The 21,462-nt window shown below is 41.7% G+C and overlaps 1 protein-coding gene across 10 annotated transcripts in view; it reads left to right on the forward strand.

Annotated features, from left to right (window-relative positions):
- Positions 1-21,462, forward strand: part of Ntrk2 (neurotrophic receptor tyrosine kinase 2) — a 385,092-nt gene that overhangs the window by 24,936 nt on the left and 338,694 nt on the right. For all 10 annotated transcript variants that reach the window (XM_010605519.3, XM_010605520.3, XM_010605518.2 and 7 more), the window contains 4 exons: positions 3,324-3,398; positions 3,505-3,576; positions 7,757-7,825; positions 10,577-10,731. In XM_010605519.3, the coding sequence (XP_010603821.1) occupies positions 3,324-3,398; positions 3,505-3,576; positions 7,757-7,825; positions 10,577-10,731 (371 nt within the window). The remainder of the gene's footprint in view (positions 1-3,323; positions 3,399-3,504; positions 3,577-7,756; positions 7,826-10,576; positions 10,732-21,462) is intronic.

Here is a 21,462-nt window from a genome sequence, read left to right on the forward strand (position 1 = left end):
TTTGGTATTGGGGATCAAACTCAGGTTGCTGCGCTGGCAAGGCAGGCGGCAGAACTGCTGATCCAAATCCCCAGCCCTACAGTGAATGTTCTTGTATCTTCTCCCCTTCGTGCACGTGAGCACATCTCTTGGGTGAATACATAGAGACAGATTTGCTATGCTAAAAGGGTACCAGATTATAATTTTCCAAGATCCTGACAAAATGCTCTTCAGAGTGGTAACACCAGTTTACTTTCCCTCCAACAAGGTAAGAGAACCCCCCACATCCTTAGAAATGCCTCATAGCGCCAGATGTTACCCATTTTGTCAGCCCAGTGCATTTCGGATTCCTTGTGAGAGGAGCAGTCTTCACATGTTTCTTGGTGTGGAGGTTTTCCCTCTGTGAATTGCTTGTTAGTAACTTCACTGGCTTCCTTTCTAGACCCATGATTCCTTCTTTATGATAGCTAAGGCATTTCTTAGGGGCCGGATTTCCTGGCGGGTTAGAGCCTAGCAGCCACAGTGTGGACATCTCTACAGGCGCAGCCTAGGAGGGGCGTCTTCGGATTCTGCTGTTGGAGGGGCCCTTTCCAACCTCAGTTTCCATTCCTCGTCTGGCATTTCCATTTTGACCAGGAGCAAAGCTTATCAAGAGCATTCTCCTTCTGCTGTGGGGGAGAATTCTCTGTGACCACATTTCATAATTTTACACGGTTCTTCAATCAAATCTCTTGTCTGATCCCACAGCCAAGAATAGTCGTGCTTTGCGTTGCTTAACATCTCTCTGGCTTATTTTCATCTCATGAATATTGTGAACTTATCACTGACTAAACTTACTCTATTTCTTTTTCTTGGATATTGATGACAACAAGCTTAGAATTAAATTTTTGCCCTTTCCTAAAATGTATGTTATGTTTTGAAACCTAAGTGCTGGCCCCACTGATGTCTCTACTTTGACTTTTATTCTATGTCTGTTTGTTGGATCATTGTATTTTGTTTCGTACAGTCTGAAAGTTTGTGATTTAAAAATCGGGTTAAAATAAAAGAGAAGTAAAATAAAGAGAATAAATAACTGAAAGAAAAGTGCAAGTCAAGATGGTGCTTTGTGCCATAGGGGTGGTTCAGGTACCTCCTGAGCACCAGGCACTTGTCCTAAGCTTGGAGCACACAGGGTGATGCTCCTAGAGGGGGATGCAGGCTTCTCTGCGATTTCTGAGAAGTGATAGGCCCCGCGCTTGGGAGGAGGGATGACCTGAAGGTGACTCCAGAGGAAGCTATCCAGCGGCACGAGAAAGTGTTGAAAGGACTCAGGACTCCCAGGAATGCCGTTCTTATTCTGAGGTTATTTGGAAGAATGAGATCACTTTGGTCTCTCTTGAAAGTGCGAGTGCGGTGAGAATCTGAGAGATGGTCTCTAAAGTATGGTGATTTTGAAATATTCATAAAAACTTGAAAATTGAACATTTGGTGCAAGTCTTAAAATGTTTTCTTCTGTATCTGAAGTGAGGGAATTGTCTGTTACTAACTTTCCTGGCTTCCTTCTTGCACATGGCTGAAATGTGAGGCCCTGGAAGAACCAAGATCTCTGAGAGGTAGTTGCCCTCCTGTCTTGAAAGCTGCTTTTATATGTAGCTGGGGATAGTGTTGGTTGCATCATTTTAAAATTATTTCTCTTTGGTGTAATTTGTACTATGAGAGAATTTTTTCTTTGTTTTAATTTTTTTTTTAATTTGCCCAAATCCTTATTGTACGTCTTGCAATCACTTTACTTTCTCCACTAGTTAGAAGGGATCTATAGATGCTGTGTGCTCTCTCACTTAATATTTTTTTCATTTTAATTGGTTATTAACAGCAGGGCTACTTATTTGTTTTCAGTGTCTTGACTGAAATTTATCAGCCAGCTGGGGATTTAGCTCAGTAATTCTGGTGCCTGCTTTGCAAGGGCAAGGACCTGAGTTCGATCCCCAGTACAAAACAAAAAACAAAACAAAGAAACTTAAGAAATATATCAGCTAACTGTTTTCTCAAAAAGGAAAGGGGGGGGATTCATTCTAGCATAAATTTCTGCAAGTTCCTTGTAATCCCAAGTGTTTTCAGTTTGATCATGCATCCAGCCATCCATCCATCCATCCACTCACTGTCTGTCCATCCACCCATGCAATTATCCATCCTTAGAGTACCTGTCTTATACAAGGGGCCAAGTTAAGTGGTATGGTATTAGGAGTTATTCGTCTTTGCAGAAATTATGATCTAAGAAAATTCATAAGAGATAGGTACTTTTATAACTGGTAATGGATAGGACATTCTAAGGTAGTAGTTTAGCTGTGTGTTTGCATTAATGGGGACTTTACTGATTGCAAGTGACAGAATAAAGATTATACATTGGTTATTGATATGTAGCTTCAGAGATGGCTGGATCCAAAGACTCAAGTGGTAGTTATTTTTTATATCTCCTTAACACTTGTCTTTCTGTATGCTGACCTCATTTTTAGACGGTCTCTTTCCTTACGGCAGGAGATTTCCCCTTAGAAACCCAGGCCTGTACCATGCTTCAGCTACGAACCCAGTAAAGGAGAGAGAATCCCTCTCTCTGTCCCAGCATTACGTTGTTTAATCTTAGGGGGGATTCTCATCGGTCGGCTGAGTTGAGTTTATATACAGATCTCTAAGCCCATCACGGTCAATGGGAGAATTATCTGTCTGGCCAGAGCCAGTGGTCTCCTTCTGCATTTGACCGTTTGAGAAGTAGGTCGGAGAAGTGATTCCTACAGAGAATACACTGGGGCATGTGGGGTTTGTGAAATGTGGTCCCCCAGAGGAAAAACTGGATTTATTACTGTAAAAAGCAGCAAAAGAAGAGGCTGGAGTGGGGAAAGAGAGAGAGGGAAGGGAGGGTGCGAAGGAGAGATGGGTGGGAGGGAAGGGAGATGCCTTCAGTGTTTCAAGAGGTGGACGGAGGAGGTGACTGTGTCTCCTGGGACTGAGCCGGACGCGCCCTTCCCATCATTACGAGCACTCCAGCAACCCCGTGGCTGTCCCCGAAGGGTGGGACGTGTCTGAGAGGACACTTCCAGGGGCCACCCACCTTGGCACACTGGTGAAACCTGGAAGGAGAGGAAAACTGACTCTGCCAGGTGAAGGAGTGCTCAAGGATGACGGAAAATACAAAGCCGTGAAACCTAGTCTGCCATGATTTGTTCTCAGTCCTGCAGCGCTTTACTGTCCTCACTGTATTAGATAAACGATAGGGCCGGGGTGTATGGGGTTGGGGTGGAAGTTCCTTGACCTTCCTTAGTACCACCTGCATCCGGAGTCACTGCTGTTGCCTCTCTGCTTTGTTGCAGTTTCATTGCAAATCAGAAGAGGCTAGAAATCATCAATGAAGATGACGTGGAAGCCTTCGTGGGACTGAGGAACCTGTGAGTACTTTGTGCACATTATCTCAGAGATCTCTCGTGCTTTACTTCAGCCAGGCGGGCATTCACCGGTTAGTTCTAATGCACATGTAATTATGTATTTTCATAGGACAATTGTGGATTCTGGATTAAAATTTGTGGCTTATAAAGCGTTTCTGAGAAACAGCAACCTGCAGCACATGTAAGTAGAGAACTGATTTTTGCTTACCAGGATCCAATTTATTCAGTGTTTTCTCCTTTTTATTTTCCTTCTTTTCCAACTCTGAACCTCCTTTTTCAAAGTTAGTATAGCTGCGATAATAGCCTAGAAACATTAGCTTCGATTTTGTTTGATTTCTGAGTGGCTCCAGAGGGGTACTTAGAACAGCCTGTTTATTCCTTTTCATGAATTTCTGGTCCATTTCCATCTTGGACAGAGCAATAGGCCAACAGCAAGGAGTCTGATGTGAAAACTATGTCCTTGTACTGAGCCCTCAATTTTTTTTTTTTTTACTTGGAATTAGACATGCTTCCTGGAAGACATCAAACTAGTGGAACTGAAAGGAGCTGACTTGGCCTAGGCACTTTTATGGAACTAAAAATTACTAATGCTGTTTCCCCCTACAAAAGGCCATCTTTGGAGCTGCACCACAGCCTGCCATGATGGATGGATAAATATGGAGAAAAAAATCAACGATGAGACAGGCTAAAGGTTCAGACTTTTATTAACAGTAGGGAATGTTTGCCCTGAGGTCAGGTTGATACTTTGTTGACTGAATGTCAAGTGGAACTACAAGAATGTTTTGATGCTAAATTTTCTAAATGATGCTAGTTAAGCCGATAAGGGATGGCCTTGCAGAGAGGCTTCTTCATGAAACAGGTTACCCATGTGAAGAAAGCCCTTGGACCCCTACGCCCAGAGTGGTGTCCCCGCCTCCTGAGTGTTTAGTGTGAGTTCCTGCCCGAGGACTGTTAGCTGCATTCGTTTGTTCTTGCATACAGTGCTCACCTGGGTTATCTCACTTGATTTTTATTTTTGGATGATTGTGAAAAATGACCTTTTTTATTCCTACTTCATACACAAAATCAGTCTGAGGATGTTCTAGAACTTGCCCCAGTGGTAGAATTGTTGCTCAAGGGCTAGCTAACCTCTCTCTTTGTTCTTTCAAGAGCACAGGAAATAAAACGTGTGCCGTTTGTACTATTAGAGAACCATTCCTGCTTAATAACATTTGTCCTTGGGAGAACAGTTCCCTGACTGATTTCCATGGCAATTATAAAAGAAGTCATTCTCTGGGAGCAGATTGCCAGTATATTCTGTAGAGATTTGTTGATACTATGAAAATCCTTAATTTCATAAAACCAATATCATGACTTCACATTTTAGGTGGAATTAATGGTGAAGTCATTTTAAGGATAAACTCTGTACAGGGGTGGGGATTAGCTCAGTGGTGCCATGCCTGCCTTGGAAGCACATGGTCCTGAGTTTGATCCCCAGTACTGGGGGAAAAAAATAAAGTCTGTACAATTAAGATATAAAACACCCTGCACAAACACGATAAAACTCTAAGGAACCTCATTAACACATTTCACTTTTAAGCTTTTTGACATCTCTCTAGCATGTTCAAATTTGATGTCTGTCTGAATAGGGCCTGGTAGCATAAACGAAGGAGAAGTTTGAGTAGATGAAAAGGGCAGGATGCTCTAGCACCCTCACTTGGATGTAATAGGTGACCTCAGTGGTTAAGTGCTAGTATTCTCATTAAGGATGACCTTAGGCCCACATTACTCAGCACCCACATTTTACGGGTTGGTTGCTCACATCTCCTGAGGCTGTGACTTGAACAGTGGGCTCTGATTCACTGTACTTTTCATAGACTTTGATAGTTCTTCTGCCTTGATATATTCCATAATAATTTTAACAGATGTGGTACACAGTTGTACCTGGATAGAGCCAACTGTGTGCCCATTTCCCAAGGAGGTATTTTTCTTGGGAAGTCAACCACTGATCAAATGGAAAAATCTCTACTGACATTCATAGCTCTGTAGTTAGCTGAAATAAAACTAGGTAAGTGTTTAGCAGTCATAAAGTGGCCCGATGTCAGTAAGCTTCACATAGTCACTGGGCAGAAGAGGTTCCTGTTTGCCAAGATATGGGATTAGGTTGAGGAGTCTGCTCTTGAGAATGGCAGGGAGGCGTAGGGGACCTGGTGGGGTGTCTCCTTGTCCAGCTGAACTGATGACTGAGGGCTCTGGGGACCAGCTTGCTCCCCGACTCCTCATGTGGCATCTTGACTCAGCTATCAACATGCAGGGGTGCCAGGGAGTGGAGAAGGAAATGTGGGTTGAAATCTTTCTCTCTACCCCTCAGGTATATTGATTATTTCCTTGAGTTTTCCCAACCACATGAAAACATGCACAAGATCAGTCTCTTTCATCCCAGGTTTCGGTAAAAGGCACATTGGGTCTCCTCACTCCTCTCCCCGCCCTGTCACGTCAGTGATATTTTCTGACTGTCCAGAGCCCCAGTGACCGATCCTTCAGTGTATCTCTTGGTGCCTCTAATTTCTGTTCAGACCCACAGAGCCCCGGGGCTATGAGAAAAGCCAGTGTTAGTATTTTCCAGGGGCTTTGCCGAGGTGCCAATTAGCTCCTTAAAGTTCTATAATCAAACAGTAGGTGGATGGCTGATTTTTTTCTCCTTCCTTCTTCCTCCTTTTTGGCTTTTTGCCCCAGTAATAAGTACGGTTCATAAAGCTCATCTTGTTCTTTGGCCCATGACGTGCTCTGCGCTGTGCTGCGCTGCTGGCAGCCGGACAGAGGCAGCTGCTCCTGGCAGGTGGCAGCCAGCTTGCTGACAGGGACCTGTGCACAGTTCAAGTCTGCTTTCTTTGCTTCCAGCCCCCTCCCGCTTTCTGTGGTAGAGGAAGAGCAGGGTTTTTTTCCTTCTTTTCTTTTTTTGCAGAAGGATGGAGATTTCTGATAGAAGTTAAAACATTTCTCCAGTAAGAACTGGGAAAGAAAGACAGGCAGGTTGACTTCTCAACATTGTGTATGCCAGGGAAATCCATTCTTAATTCACATTCCAAGAGGAGAGGTTTCTGTGTGCGCCTTTCACACTTCCCAGTGGGTGTTAACGCCCTGTGGGGGGGTCACTTTGCCCTCAGAGTGAGGAAAGGGGTGCAGGCATAGAGAGAAGGAGAGGAGCCTGCTGTAGGCAGGTTTTGGCCAAGTTGTTGAATTGTGAGATCCCACGGTGGCAATTCTTTATTCAGGTGTCTCGCTTAGCTCATGCATAGCTCCTTGGTTTCAGCCTCTCTGACAGTGACCGCCAGACACATGAGGACACTTCCCCCGATGATGTCCTCCAGCTGACACAACAGTCTGGCCTTAGGGGAGGAACAGGATTGCTGTCACCTCAGAGATCATGTTTCATCCGACTCAAAGTCCAAGCTTGCTTCCCTGAGCAGGAAGAAGACACTAAAAACTTCATGGGTTTGCTCTTGTTGGTCAAAGACTTGGCTGTTTTTGTGACAGTTGTTGTTTGTTTTACACTCGTTTTACTTATGTCCAGAGGCCCAAGTATTGGACACACTTTAAATAAGTTCAAATAGTAAACAAATTCCCAGAGTGAATGAACTGCCAGACCTGTGACCGTGAATTTCCCATCTCAAGGGTATCATGGCCTTAAACATTGGAAGCTCTCATCCATCAAATATGACCGTCCAAGTATGATTTGGGAGGTGCTGGGAAATTCATTACTATTTTTTAACCACAAATATACCATCTTTTCATTGTCTTGTTGCTTTGCATCTCAAGATTGTACATTGCTAAACTAGTTCAGGATAAAATCTGATGTATTTCTTGTTTTTAGAATTTTTCCTACTCTCATCGTAAGATTATTAGCTTATTTAGGGCACGTATAGTCTCACCAGAATCTATCAGTCAGTAAGTGTGTTCTTTCCTGCAATGCCGTATTAAATTCACAAGGTTGTTTAAAGCATCTGTTCCCCCAGTGAGCCTATAATTTTAATTTTATTCATTTTACTTGGTCTTCTAATAGTTTTTTTCCAAAAGTCAGGATCTCTATGAGGCATATAGTTTGATTCTTAATGCACATATAAAAAGGGACTAACAGCATGTGTACATACACACAAAATATATACTCTCTCCTCCCTAACAAGCAGAAACTACGGGGAAGATAGGGAATATAGCAAAGCTGTTATTCCAGGTGAAAAAGAGGCAGGATGGGGTCTAAATAAAGCTTGAACCATCCAGGACAAAGTAAACTTATATTTTGAAAACAAAATTTTTATCTGGAAACATTTCTTCTAAAATGCAACTTTTTAAAGTCACTCTTAAATGTTTTTGATTCATTTCAGCAATTTCACCAGAAATAAACTGACGAGTTTGTCTAGGAAACATTTTCGTCACCTTGACTTATCTGAGCTGTAAGTAATGATTTTGTTTGATGTTTGGGGGAAAGTTTTAAAAGAAAGAAATAATTACTGCTATTTTTACATGCGTGAGGTTGCATGTCTACATTAGAATTCCTGAGAAAGTTTCTTGAGTTTTGGCTTCTTATTCTTTCATTCACTCAGGAAAACGTAATTCAGTATCAAAATAGAAATCCCAATGGTGACATATCATTTATGATAAATTTAAATGCTATGTTCATATAAATAATTTATCTTACAATGGAGGGTTAAGATTAAAAAGCAGAGGGATTTGCATTAAGATAGATCTGTGTCTCATAGTGTCTGTTAGGTTTCTGTTGTGTCTGAACCCTAATAAAAGCAAACTCGTCAGAGTGGGGATGACAATGGCCACAGTGGTCCCAGCTTTGTCCTTCAGTGCCAGCTTGGGCGCTGTGAATGTTGGAGGAGAGGTTTCCTCCCTCCCTCACCGTCTTAGTGAGATTTTCTTCTAGGTCTGCCACTGTGTTCAATATTTATCCTTATGTCCTAATTTCCTCCGCTTAACATGGTAGGAAAAACATTGAAATGTGTTGATGACTAACAGTGAGCATTTCCAAGAGTGCTCAGTGTTTGGTGCTGTCACGGTGGAGCAGATAGGAGCTGCTGCCATTCCTGCTGGTGCAGTGCTTGAGAGAGCACAGGTGGACGCTCTGTGTGCACGCGTGGCCGGAAGGGTCACGGCTTTTGATGTCAGGAAGTGACTTTTGCTTGCGGTGTGTTGCCCGATCTTGGCATCTTTTTCATGAAAATCCATTCTTATTCATGAGAAAATTGGGCAGAGTTAAAGACCCACTAGCAGTAGAGTGGCATAGGGACTAAATGGTGATAGCCTTGATGACTGCCAATTATTTGGAATAAACTGAATTCAGGGAAGTGGAGTATTCATGTTTATTCTTTCAAAGATAATTTTAATTAAGACATAATTTTAGATATTTATGGGCTACAGTATGACATATGATATAGACATGAAAAATGAAAGATGTATAATACAGAATTTAAAGAACTCAGTGTGAAAACGTTGAACCTCCAAGCATAATATTTACAGGGTGGATTAAAAATTAAGTTTCATTCCAAATCCATGGCTCATTGTTCTCCCTGTAGCATATCAAATCTAGTCACTGAATAAAGGTCAACTGTGTATTTGCTACGTATCAGAATGACTAGGTCATGGATCTCTGAGGACAGCAGTTTCTGTGGCGAGGATTCTGTTTTCCAGCAGGAGAGACAGAAGTGGTGGAAGGCGCCGTGACAGTCATTGTGCAAGAAGTGTGCTCAGTGGGTCAGGGGAAGGAGCCGGCTGCCTGCCAGCCTTGTGTGGTCATGTGAACACTGCCGTTTTCGTGATTACAGCACCCTTTTGCTGCTTTGTGTCATCTGCTGATTTAATTATAACCCTCCTTTGACAAAGATTCTAGGTTTCTATGTTTTCAGAGCTCTAGGAAGCATCTTGGATTACTGGGGTTTAAACAATGTGGGTCTCTTCAGCACTTCATTCCATTTCTCACCGTGTCAAACCCTGTCTCGGTATTGGTGGGATACGTACTGGCGATCAGACAGACACAAATTAAACCAGTCTACCAGGACCACATTTTCCCCAAAGAAACTCACAGAAACATCTCTGGGGATCAGAGATTCTTAGAACCTAACCAGAAAACCACAGGAGTAAATGGCACGGCCAAGCCCAGGTCCTGTCCTCGAAGAAATCTCAAGCACTGCGGTATTGCCAGGCAGTCTATGGAACGATTTTAAATAGGCTCATTTAAGGGCTCATTACCATAAGTGGGATTCATTTTAAATAGGCCACTGAGTATTATAAATAAGCATTTAAAGATTTTTTTCCTGTGGTTTTTATTTTACTTTTGACCACTTCCTCATTCACCCATCATGGACCACAGGAGTCCGGCAGTGTGGCTGAGGCCTACCCCTCGATGGCTTTGGCTTTGCAGACGTCCCTGGAGCAGAGGGCTGCACACTTGCACTAACTCTGGAGCTCAGCACCTTGCCCTCAGAAACCTGGGCTTGCACTATGTGTGCGTGTGTGTGTGTGTGTGTGTGTGAGAGAGAGAGAGAGAGAGAGGGAGGGAGGGAGAGAGAGAGAAGGAGGGAGGGAGGGAGATCTAGCAGTTTCCATCTACCTTGTCCCTCTGAACTTTCTTGCATGAATGAAACAGACTTGGGTTGTATAGTGCAGAGAGCCGGGAGAGCCCACTTCCAGCACTCACACCTGTTTTAGATATCTACTTATAGTTGTATTTAAATTGAGATAAAATATTCCACTGAAATCTGAACTTTCAAACTGACATGCTTGAGTTTCTAGCCTGGTCAGTAATAGGGATGTTGGTATTTCTGAAAATTTATGTTGGCATTTTCACTTAAGTTCTGTTTAAAAACGCTGTAGTACCAAGATGTCTGATTTTCCACAGATGATGAGACATCGTTTCCTACTCTCTATAGTAGCCATTCTGTTCCTATCGTGTTTTTTCCCATTGTTCTGCAAGTTTACCATCACTTTGCTTTCGTTAACTTCTACAGTGTTGGCATATAATGGCAACTCAGTAATTATTGGCTAAGTGAATGAATAATAAGTACCGTTGTCCTTTGAAAGTGGGTGTGCCTTCTGCATGCTGCTGGTTAGAAAGAACTCGTACTATAGTATTTCATGAGCACCAGCTTGGCTGTGACAGCACAACTGTCCTGACTGGGTTTTGTTTTTGTTCCACGTAGGATCCTGGTGGGCAATCCATTCACATGCTCCTGTGACATTATGTGGATCAAGACGCTCCAAGAGACTAAATCCAGTCCAGAAACTCAGGATTTGTACTGCCTAAATGAAAGCAGCAAGAACATTCCCCTGGCAAACCTGCAGATACCCAATTGTGGTAATTTATTTTTAAATCAATGAGTTCTAGTTGCTTTTAATTCTTCTAATTGCCTTGTTGTGGTAGAAAGTCTGGGAGGATTACCACTCCCCAATTTTGTATAGTGTGCTGTTGATGTCTCCAGTGAATCAGACATTTATGTGCAATGTGGAGAAGCCAACTGGGAGCAACTTTATCGGTAGTATTCTTTGCAAGTAGAATACTGATTCTAAATGGAAGACTTTAAAAGTGCTTAGAGAAAAAAATACAGTGCTTATCACTCCATCCACCCATCCACCCATCCATCTGTCTAGTCATTTGTCCATCCAAAAGCTACCCGCTGCGAGAGTTTCCCATGCAGGTCACATCTCCACTTGGTTGGCGCCCAGGCCACGCACAGGGGCCAATCTCAGCATGGTGAAACGCTCGGCAGCGTGAATCGCCGCAGTTCGCCCAGCGCATTCTCCGAACCTCGTCACGTTGCCAGCTGTCCGTGTCTCTTGGCTCTTGATGTGGTGCCCACATCTGTCCTTACACCCGCCTGTCCTTAGGAGTGGGTTCAGAGCCTCCTGCTTTACTGCTGCTCTCTGCTCCTCTCCTCAGTGTTTTCAACTCCAGAATTTAAAAGGACACCGTATGGCAGAGTTGCAGCTCTACGCAAGAGCTGGCGCGTTGCAGGAAAGGGAAAAAGTCGACCTCTGGTTAGGACTTTCCTGACTCTGACATAGCTCCGCAATACCTACCAAAGCGGGTTCTTCCTCATTGAAATTTTAATCAGTTAATCAACCAGTTAACGAAGTCGCAGACAGTTGTTTGCTCTTCCGGGCTAGGGGCTGGCGACCCAGCAGAAAGCCATGAGAAACCTGGTTTTCCTGTACAGGCATTTGTATTAGCCACAGTCAACTGAGTGTTTTTGGCAAGGTCCACTTTTATTTGACAAAATATACCTGCTACTTAGTCTTAATGCACATTAATTACAAATGTAGTGAGGTGCACATTTATTTTTGATGTAATAAAAACAAATTTGAGTGTTTGTTTCTTATCCTGAAGGACCCTAGAAAATAAAACCTTTTTCAGGGAATTTTGTCACAAGCGGAGCCCTTTGGTTTCATCACGGGGGTAAATGGGCTTTGTTCTCTTTCTCAGCTCTCTCTCTGCTAACTGACAGTTAAAAAAAAACAACCCAACTTTTAACATATATCTTTTCCTGATTGCTCTTCTCTGTTCTGGTACAGATTCGTACCGTTGAGAGAAATCACCTAGGGGGACGTGAAATTCGTTGTGAAATCACCTGGCCCGTGTGGTGGCCACACTCGTTCAGCAGCCAAGGAGGGGGAGAGAGAGAATAGCTGACTCTCATTTCACAAGCTGCCTTTAGCAGGTGTCTCCTCTGCCCTTGCCTGAAACCAGTTATGTTTTTTTCGGTGCTCAGTTTTGGCTGTGTTGGCTCCGTGCCGTGCAGGTGGTGACCCCATCTCATGCGTTGCCAATGGGCCACTGTAGTTCAGGGAGAGACCCTCTACTCACATTTTCAATAACTTGTTATTTCTTTATTCTATAAATATCTCAATGAGTTGTATGTATGAGAATGAGACTCTTAGTACACGATCAGGCTGGCTCAGATTTTATTGTCCATTAATACCGAATGGTTGCACTTGTAACACCCATAATTCATTTCAAACAGCAGTATTATAAAATGTGCCAGGTGAATGACATACTTTTTAAAAGCCGCTTTTGTGTTTCTAAACTTTTCTTTTCCTGTTATTTTCTTTCAGTGTGTTTATTTATTTATAATTGTACAGATTGTACTGACACATTTTCTTATAAGAATAATTTCCCGTGTTGCGCACAAAGCTTCCCTTTTTCTTCCTTATGACCATATCGAGTCAGAGGCCACGGGTCTATCATACTCTTTTTAATCGAAGTGTGGTATACATGGGAGACTATGCCTTGATTACATTAAATGTACCACATTGGTGGTATCTTATTTTCCATTTTTATTACTAGATAATGTTTCCACATGCATCCTTACTCGTGATCTTTGTACATAGAACAAGTTCAAACACTTTTGTACAGGATTTTTAGTTTATAAATTTCATGAACGAAAATTTGACTGCATCTATTTCTAGGCTCCTTAGAAATGCTATATAGGTATTTGAAAACTTCTTATTTTGTCTCTCTAAAAGATGTTCTCACTGCTTTCCAGCTTTTCTTTTCCTGATTACTATTGAGTATCTTATGGATGTATTGGATGGTGTTTAGCATCAGTGAATGGCTTCTTTGTATCCTTTGCTTATTTTCTATAGTCTTTTTCCCCTTTATTTTCATCCACAGTGTCCTTTGTCTTCCTTAATTGCTTGAAAATTGTAAAATATATTTCTTTCTATTTTTTGAAAAATATGGAAGGCCAAAATATGTATTGCACATATTTTGACATATATTTTTGTGCATGTGTCTAGAGGTAATGCTTAAAGGATAAGAAAAAGTATTTTTTCTTCCCTGTGATTCTTCTGTCCAATCTTGAACTTCTTATTATCTGGGATTTTATTTTTAGATAACCATGCTGTTTTTATGAAGATTTCCTATTTCTTTGTATTTCATTGACTTTTGCGACCCATGACTTCCTCTTAAAGTGGTTTTCCTTTTGCTGCTATTTATGTTTTAATATTCCTTTCAGAGAAATTGAAAAAAAGTCTCCAATCCTTTGCCTGTTAGAAAATCAGCCTGTACTTTTGCCTCTCACTGAAGCTGGCTGAGTCAAAAATTCCAGGTTCCAAACTCATAGAGATTTTCCCTGGGACGTTCCCACAAGAGGCTGCTCCTCTGGCTAATGTTGGAGACCACTCTTCTTACGGTCTCCTGTTTTCCTACCGCTGGCTCTGTGGCTTGGCCTTGGTGGGCGCTGCCCAGTGCCGCCATCTTTGCCCTCTTGCTATGGGTTGGCCCAGGGCCTCCCTGTTTTGCACAGAGTGTACCTATGTCCATTTGTGGCACTATTGCTTTTCCTTTATTCCATTCTCCTGCTTTTTTCTTATTTGGGGTTTCTCATAGTTTCTTAGCCATCAATGCTGTATCTTTTTAAAAACTGTTTTCTATCTCCTCTAGACATTTAGGATAAGAAAGGGAAGGCTTCAGTTTGGGGTTTGGTCATGTATTAATTTTCGTCATGATGATTTCCCTTCTTTGCTTCTTTAAAGAAAAGTTAGACAATTGAGCAGAGTAACCAGTCACCACTAGTAACCGGCTGCTGTAGAGAGTGATGGCCCCACAGTGAGTATAAGGCAAAAGCTTTCTTGAGGGCTGAGGAACCGTGCCGTTACTGTATAAAATACCCTCAACGGCCCCCCGCACTCACACTGGACTTGGTTCTCCTGGTGTTTATGATAATTTTAATGTTCTGCTTTTCTAATCCGCAGATTTAGTGGAGAGATTGCTTAAGACACACACACACACACACACACACACACACACACACACACATAAGACGTATCATAAAAAGGTACAAGATCCCAATGATAAATGTAACTATTGTTTGCTTCCAATGTACCAATAAACTTCACAGGAAAAAAAAAAGACATATCAACAAAATACTCTCTGACAGCAGAGGTCATGAGAGGATGGGAATTGAGCCCAAGACACGAACACCCAGAACTAGACTTTTGTTAGGGGGACGGGGTGTAGAGGGTGAACAATGGCTAAAGTATTGGACTCAGAATTTTTCTCTGAAATTCCATGTTGAGGAAATCATTTAATAACACACTAACATTTTCAAATTAGATATCTTGTTTAAAATGCTGGGTTCCTGATCAGTTGAGTTTTTCTTTTAAATGTGCTTTTACAACACATCCATTGTATTTAAGCATACCTTTTAGGAGTCTGTGTTCTTTCTACACTTTTTTCTTTTATGAAACTTTTTAGATGACTGAATCAGCTGAGAGCACAGTCGGGTGCGTCTCATCATTGTAAACCACTGATTTGCCCTTGGCTGTGGTCCTACGTTCAGTGTGCCATTGGTATTCCTTTCATTTCAATAACAGACAGCCACTGGGATATCTTTTCTTTTAGTGCTTCCCTTTCGTAGGCATCCTTTATGGTTCCCAATAAATGTAATAGGTTCTTAACCAATGTTGGCTGAATTGATCCATTAATACATGCATGGATCGTGTTATATTAATGAACAGGTTAGACCAGATTTTCATAGAATGTGGGGAATTGTTTCAGTTAATTAAAATAAGTTTAACATATTACTCTAGCCAATCTTTTCCATATTATGACATTTGCTGTCTCCTTTGACATTTCTGTCTTCATTGCGAACGAATCTGTTCATTTTCCTTTAATTTGGAGACGTTAATTAAGCTCGTTGGCTGGGAGGTTTAACTGCCCCATTTCCACCGCAGTCAAAATGCCTCACAACATTTTTTTCAACAGCTCCTATCTGGTGCAGGCGACTAAGTGTATTCATACTGTGAAACAAGATGTGGACTATTTGTCCACAAGTCCTCGCCTTCCTTCCTCGGTCCTTTCCTCTCTTCTCTCTCTCTCTTTTTTCTTTGGTACCAGAGATCGAACTCAGGCCCTTGCACTTGCGAGGCAGGCAGTGGAACCACTGAGCTAAATCCCCAGCTCTCCTCTCTTTCTCCTTCCTCCCTCCCTTCCTCCTTCCTTCTCCCCTGCCCCCTTTCTCTCTCTCTTGCTCTCCACAGGTTCTTACTATTCTTGACTGACCTCGAACTCCAGGTGATCCTCCTGCCTCAGGCTCCCCAGTGCTAAGATTACAGGCACACACCCAGCTATGCACAAGGCTTTTTAAAAATCTTAAAAAAAACATTTTATTAATTGCAAGCCAACAAAACACGCTGTTATAGCTTCCACATTAACTGGTATGAAAGAGTGACAGAGGTGGGATTACATAAGTATTAGGGAGGAAAGCAGATTTGTTCAGTCATGCTGATTCCTGAATCCCTATAGAAAGTCCCTGCTACTTCCTGAGTGTTTTCAGTGCAATTATTATTACCTAGTACTGTGCAGTCGTGCTGCTCCGTCCCTGTACACTTTGTTGGTAGTGGAGGTTCATCGTGCAGTGCAGACTTTTCAGTCATTTCTCCTGAGTAAATGGGATTATTAAGGAGATGTGAACTTTATGCTTCAATTTTTTATAATCCTGTAACTGCAGTTCCAATGTTGCTGGAAGAGAGGTTCTTCAGGAAGTGTTAATAGTGGGTGAAACGCTCTGTTCTAAGTAGGTGGCAGATACACCCAAGGAAGGTAGCACTTCTTGGGGTCATATCAAAATAGTTCCTCCACCCGTCTCACCAGTAACCAGTAGAGAGTGATGGCCCCACAGTGAGTATAAGGCAAAAGCTTGCTTGAGGGCCAAGGAACCACGCCATGGCTGTATAAAATACCCTCGACGGCCCCACACACTGACACTGGACTTGGTTCTCCTGGTGTTTATGATAATTTTAATGTTCTGCTTTTCCAGTCTGCAGACTTAGTGGAGAGATTGCTTAAGACGTATCGGCAAAATACTCTCTGACAGCGTAGGTCATGAGAGGATGGGAATTGAACCGAAGACACGAACACCCGGAACTAGACTTTTGTTAGGGGAACGGGGTGTAGAGCACAGGTGCTGGGCTGTCTAGAGCAATGGTTAGAGCAGTGGGGAGGGGCTGGCTGGGTGAGGTTTTATATGGGCAAGGGGTCATAAGGGGGGGTGCACAGTGGAGGCAGATGTTTAGCTGCAGCCAGAGGTGAGCTTTAAATCTATCAGCAGGTTTGGATTTCCCATTGGGAGGGACTAGAAGTGGGAAAGCTTTGTGGTGGGAAAGTTGGGTCATTGTTTCCCCTGAGGGACTTCTTATCTGCTGGGAAGAGCCATTTAGGGTGTGGGGTTAGGGCCATTTTGCCTAGCAGGTACCAGCAGGAGGGCTTAGTTTCTTGAATTAAACTGATTTAATGATTTATTTTTAAGGTTTATTTTTTGTTTCATCCATATTTTGTAGCACACACATCTGTTTAGCAGATCTGTAGACATTCTCTTTTGCTCGTATGTTTAAGTAAGGAAAATAGGCTGGTAGTCATTTTACTTTGTTAGCATTCCAAATTAAAAGGATACTATTCTGATACACATGCGAGATTTAGCTTGGTATAACTTCTTAACTAGGTTGATTTTTGTCTTACTGAAAAACCTAAGGTATACCTTAGTATATTGCTTTGCTTTACATTTACTAGAGATAAGAGTTTATTTTCTGAAAAAGAGAAAAACCACACAGTAGATTGTTTTTTTTCTTTTTATAATGCCAAATGAAGCAATTTCTTTTCTTCTTTTTTAATCTGTCACCTGCTGCTTAAATTTTGCATTTAGAAGTAATATGGTAACTGTCACTGTCTTGACTTGGCTGGTTCACGTAAGCTTAGAATCACAATTTCCAATTTGAGCTTTGAAAGCCATTCTGCTAATTTTCTGTTATTTTCCCAGCCAGGTGTATAGCTGTTCTTTCTAAATAGGTCAGGTTATTCTGGCTTCATTCCTAGTTGTGGAAAATATCTGCTTAGGAGACAAAGATATTAGAATGTATGCCAGGAAGATAGAGAGTAGAGGGGAAGTTACAGGCTTTTAATGTGCTGCTGAGAGAGAATTGACAGAGAGGTCAAGTGTTCATTTAAATTTCTTTACATAGGCACAAATAGAAGTGAGAGAAGACAGAGAGCAGACAAGATCATAATTTACTTGAATGTTTTCATATGCATCAAATGATGGCCCAACATGAACGAACAGAGCCTAGAATCACTAAAACAAGGTGAAAAAGAACACAATCCAGACTTCTTGGTGAATGCTAAAAATTGAAGCCTAAATTAGACCCCTCAAGTTGAGAATCAGAAATGACCATAGCTATATTAGTTTCTCAGTTATTAGAAAAGGGGTCCCACACGTGCTGAATTATGGAGTGGGGGACTTAGCCCATATGGTTGGCTTGCAGGAGACTTCGTTTGCGTGCGCATGGCTGGGAATGCAGACAGGGAGACCCCAGCACAGGACTCAAAGCTATGGGTCAGCTGTTCATCTGGGGTGCTGGATAAGCTCCTAGAAATGTGGGTACCATAGCACCTGCTCTCTAGGATTTTCAGGTTGACGAATAAGAAAATGTGTGGGAAATATTTAAGATGGAGTCTAGTGTTGTATTAGATACCTAGTAAACACTAGCTATTAATGTTATTACCATCATCAAATGAATAGCTTCAAATATATTTTACATCTGGATTTCACTGTGTGTAGATTTCGTATTTTGTTACTTTTTAAACCGAAAAATAATAAGATGTTACTACTCAAATGGAATGTAGCTAAGTGAGCTTGGAGAGTTGGAGACTGATGAAAGTGAAGTAGGTTTCTTTATCCCAGGACTTCTCAGAGCTGTTTAAGAGGGCAGTATGCCTTGTGAGCCTCCAGTTTCCTGTGGACCTCCCTCTTTTTCACTTTCCCTTACTCTCTCCCTCCCTCCCTTCCTTTCCCCACCCCCCAACAGAGCATCTCAAGGAATTAGAGTTCCTCAGAATACACTTTGGGAGAAATTTGGTGGACCGGGTGAATACTCAGTCCCTGTGTAGTTCTAAGAATAATAGTTACAGAAACAAAAACCTAGTGAGTAGTCATTCAGCATCCGTTGTCTAAACCCTTGATACTTAAACTGTGGTCTGTGGAACAGGGAGCTTGTTAGAAATGCAGATTTGTTGGCCCCATCCCAGACCTCCTGGAATAGAAAAGCTACATTCAAACAAGATCCCCTGGTGATTCATACGCACATAAAAATTTCGAAAGCCCCTGCCTAGAGAAGGTCCACCTTTTCCCTGCATGCCTCATGCTTTTCTGCTGAAGTCTGTAGGTATATACCTCCTTTCCCAGCAAGGCAAGCTCAAGACGCCTGATGCAGTTTGTCTGCAAGGGAAGCAGGTCATCTCATCTCCACTGAGGTTTCTTGTGCTGAGAAGGCTGCCGTGAGGCTGAAGATCAGAACCCCATTGTGCCAGTGCTGGTGGCTCTTGGAAGCTTTGCTGGGCTTTGCTCTGTTCTTGTGCCGATTTCAAATCTTATTAGGCCAGGAAGTAGTGCCTGGAAAGTGGTTTATCCCGCTTTGGCTATTCTTGCTTTCCAATTCATTTTTATTGTGCTAATTAAACTTCAAGTGATATTTCAAGTACAGATTGTTTTTCCATTATTGAATCTTTGGCCAGCATATTAACACAGTATTATTAACATGACTCAGATGCTTACTCATTTGTGGGAGACTTTACATTTCAAAGATCTAGACTTGGCCACTTGTGCACAGAACCCTTTGGAAATTGCTATGATAGGGTGATATAATTTCTCTATAAATAAAGGAGACTCATTCTTCTCTCACAAAATAGGCATGTAATTATTCTTTAAATGAATCCGATTCCTAAATCATGGACATACAGTCTGTGCTAAAATAGACCTGTGCCACCCAAGGCAGTAGTATAATAGAGTGGTGAAGGCCCTGTACTTGGGTTCAAGTCTCAGGCCTAAATGTGCTTGGGCAACTTTAGCGGATGTCTTTGACCTTTCCAAAAGTCATATACTTCATTCATTAAAGGACAAAATGCTCACCTTCAAGATGGTTTATAAATAGTCACTAAAACGATAAACATGAGTGTAAATGGCTCAGTGAATGCCTAAAAGTGCTAACATTATTATACTATAATTAAATATTTAGAGCTGTTAATCATATAAGCTTAAGCTCGAAGTTTAGATTTTAGAAGCTTGAAGCATTGGATTTTATAGGAAAAATTAAGATTACAACAAAACTTTTTTACTGACATCTCCTTATTTTAAACCTTTCCTGCTCAGACTGTCTAAAATATTAGACACCTCTGTGAAGGGCAGGAGATGGAACCCATTGCTTCATACTTTTTGAGGTGCCCAATTAGAAGTCCTTAAGCTCATTGTGGTGTGTGGCTAGTGGACGGATTCACACCTTAAGAACAAGCACAGTCTCACCAGAGTCAGCAAGTAAATCTATAAATGCAAAGAAAATGGAAGAGAGTCAACCAGGCACAAGAAGTTATGTTAGGAAAGCAGAGGGATGAGTGGTAGCTGACTTAATGGCTGAGAAATGCTGGTTACCAAGGCGGCTGTGGGGAAAGCCAGGAGAAAACTTGATTTGTATTGCAGAATTACTGCAAGCTTCAAGAAGTAAGAGTATAGGTAACATTACATTCAGGATGTTGGCATTAAGAAGCAGCTAAATATATTTTTGTTCCATATAGTCCATGTGACTGTGCCTCTCCTTTCTCAGTAGAAAACTGGAGTTTTATTCTCAAAAGAGGATAAAGTAAAGATCTCGAGGAATGTCAAGTCAAGTAGGGTTGAGGCTGTAAGAATCACTGAGAAAATAATGATTTTACACACTGGTTTTTGATGTTTCTTGCCTTCTTGCCCATCCAAGCAGGACCCTGGAAGACTGTCCAATGAATGATTTCTTCAGTGACCTAGACAACTTTCCTTTTAACATTCAATAATCATAATCACTGGTATAACCAGCCAAGAGGCCAGTAACACCACCCCACAGTGAAGCCATGCAATGCATTTTTCAAGGGTCAGAAAATATTTAAGGAAAGTTTAGATATGAAAGACAGACACAGAACAATTAAGGAGATCAATTAAAGAAGAATTGCAAGAAACAGAGTACAAATTCAAAAGAAATTATCATTAATATTTCAGGCATCAGAAGAGATGTTACATTCATGAAACAAAACCAGGGTGCCCTGAAAAGAATACTCAGGAAAGGAAAAAGAACCTTGGAAACTAACAGTGTGACAAAGGGAGAAAAAAATATTAAAGAAGATTGACAGATATGTCTGAAGAAATGTCCTATAAGTAAAGAGAGCAAAGAGACACAAAGATGGAAAATAAAAGGTTAGAAAGTTAGACAGGCCATTGATTATATTCAACATTCAAATAATAGTAGTTCTAGGTGGCAAGAAAGCATTGCATGATCATTGAACTGCATCTGTTTCTATCCTAGCAGGATGTGAAACAAGGTTGCATCCTAAAATTGATGCTCTCTTAAATTTGTTGAAATATGATAACTATTACATTTTAGGTGGTTCAGCTGCCAGGAAGGCTTTTATCCTCATAATAAACTCTACAACCTCACTAGGCAATGTAATTTCATAGCGTGAGGAAAGATACTGAGAGTTGAGTCTGGCGTGAGCATGTGGGCAGGCTGGGGTTCTGTGTGTCTGTGACCTCATTTTCTTCTACTTGTGGGAGATCAGCAGGTAACACTAAGCAGAGAAATCAAGAAATAGCAATACAAGCTTGGCATTTAGGGAAATGAAGCTCAGTGCCAGAGAAAAACTCAAGAAATGTGAAAGGTAACTGAGGTAGACAAGGTGCCACCTGGGTGGCACTAGGTGGACTAGCTTTTTACACAATAGTTTGAAACATTTTTCGTAACTAATTTTGCAGAATTTGTTCAATCCCTCAGATGGTATGACTACCTGGTTGATTAGTTTTAAGTGACCCATACCACAAACTTCAAGGATATTCTTTCTTGATGTGTTTCTTAATAAATTGCAAATGTAATTGTCACAGAAGTTGTAGGAAAAGAGAGAGAGAGAGAGAGAGAGAGGAGAGAGAGAGGGAGAGAAGAACAAACTCACCAGGTTGCTCAGTCAGTGTGAGCTGGGTTCTTGGCCACCGACCATTTCTCTTGGAAACCCTGTGAAAGACAA

Source organism: Fukomys damarensis, unplaced genomic scaffold (assembly GCF_012274545.1).
Source record: "Fukomys damarensis isolate Sample0158 unplaced genomic scaffold, DMR_v1.0_HiC HiC_scaffold_4, whole genome shotgun sequence".
Lineage (NCBI taxonomy): Eukaryota > Metazoa > Chordata > Mammalia > Rodentia > Bathyergidae > Fukomys > Fukomys damarensis.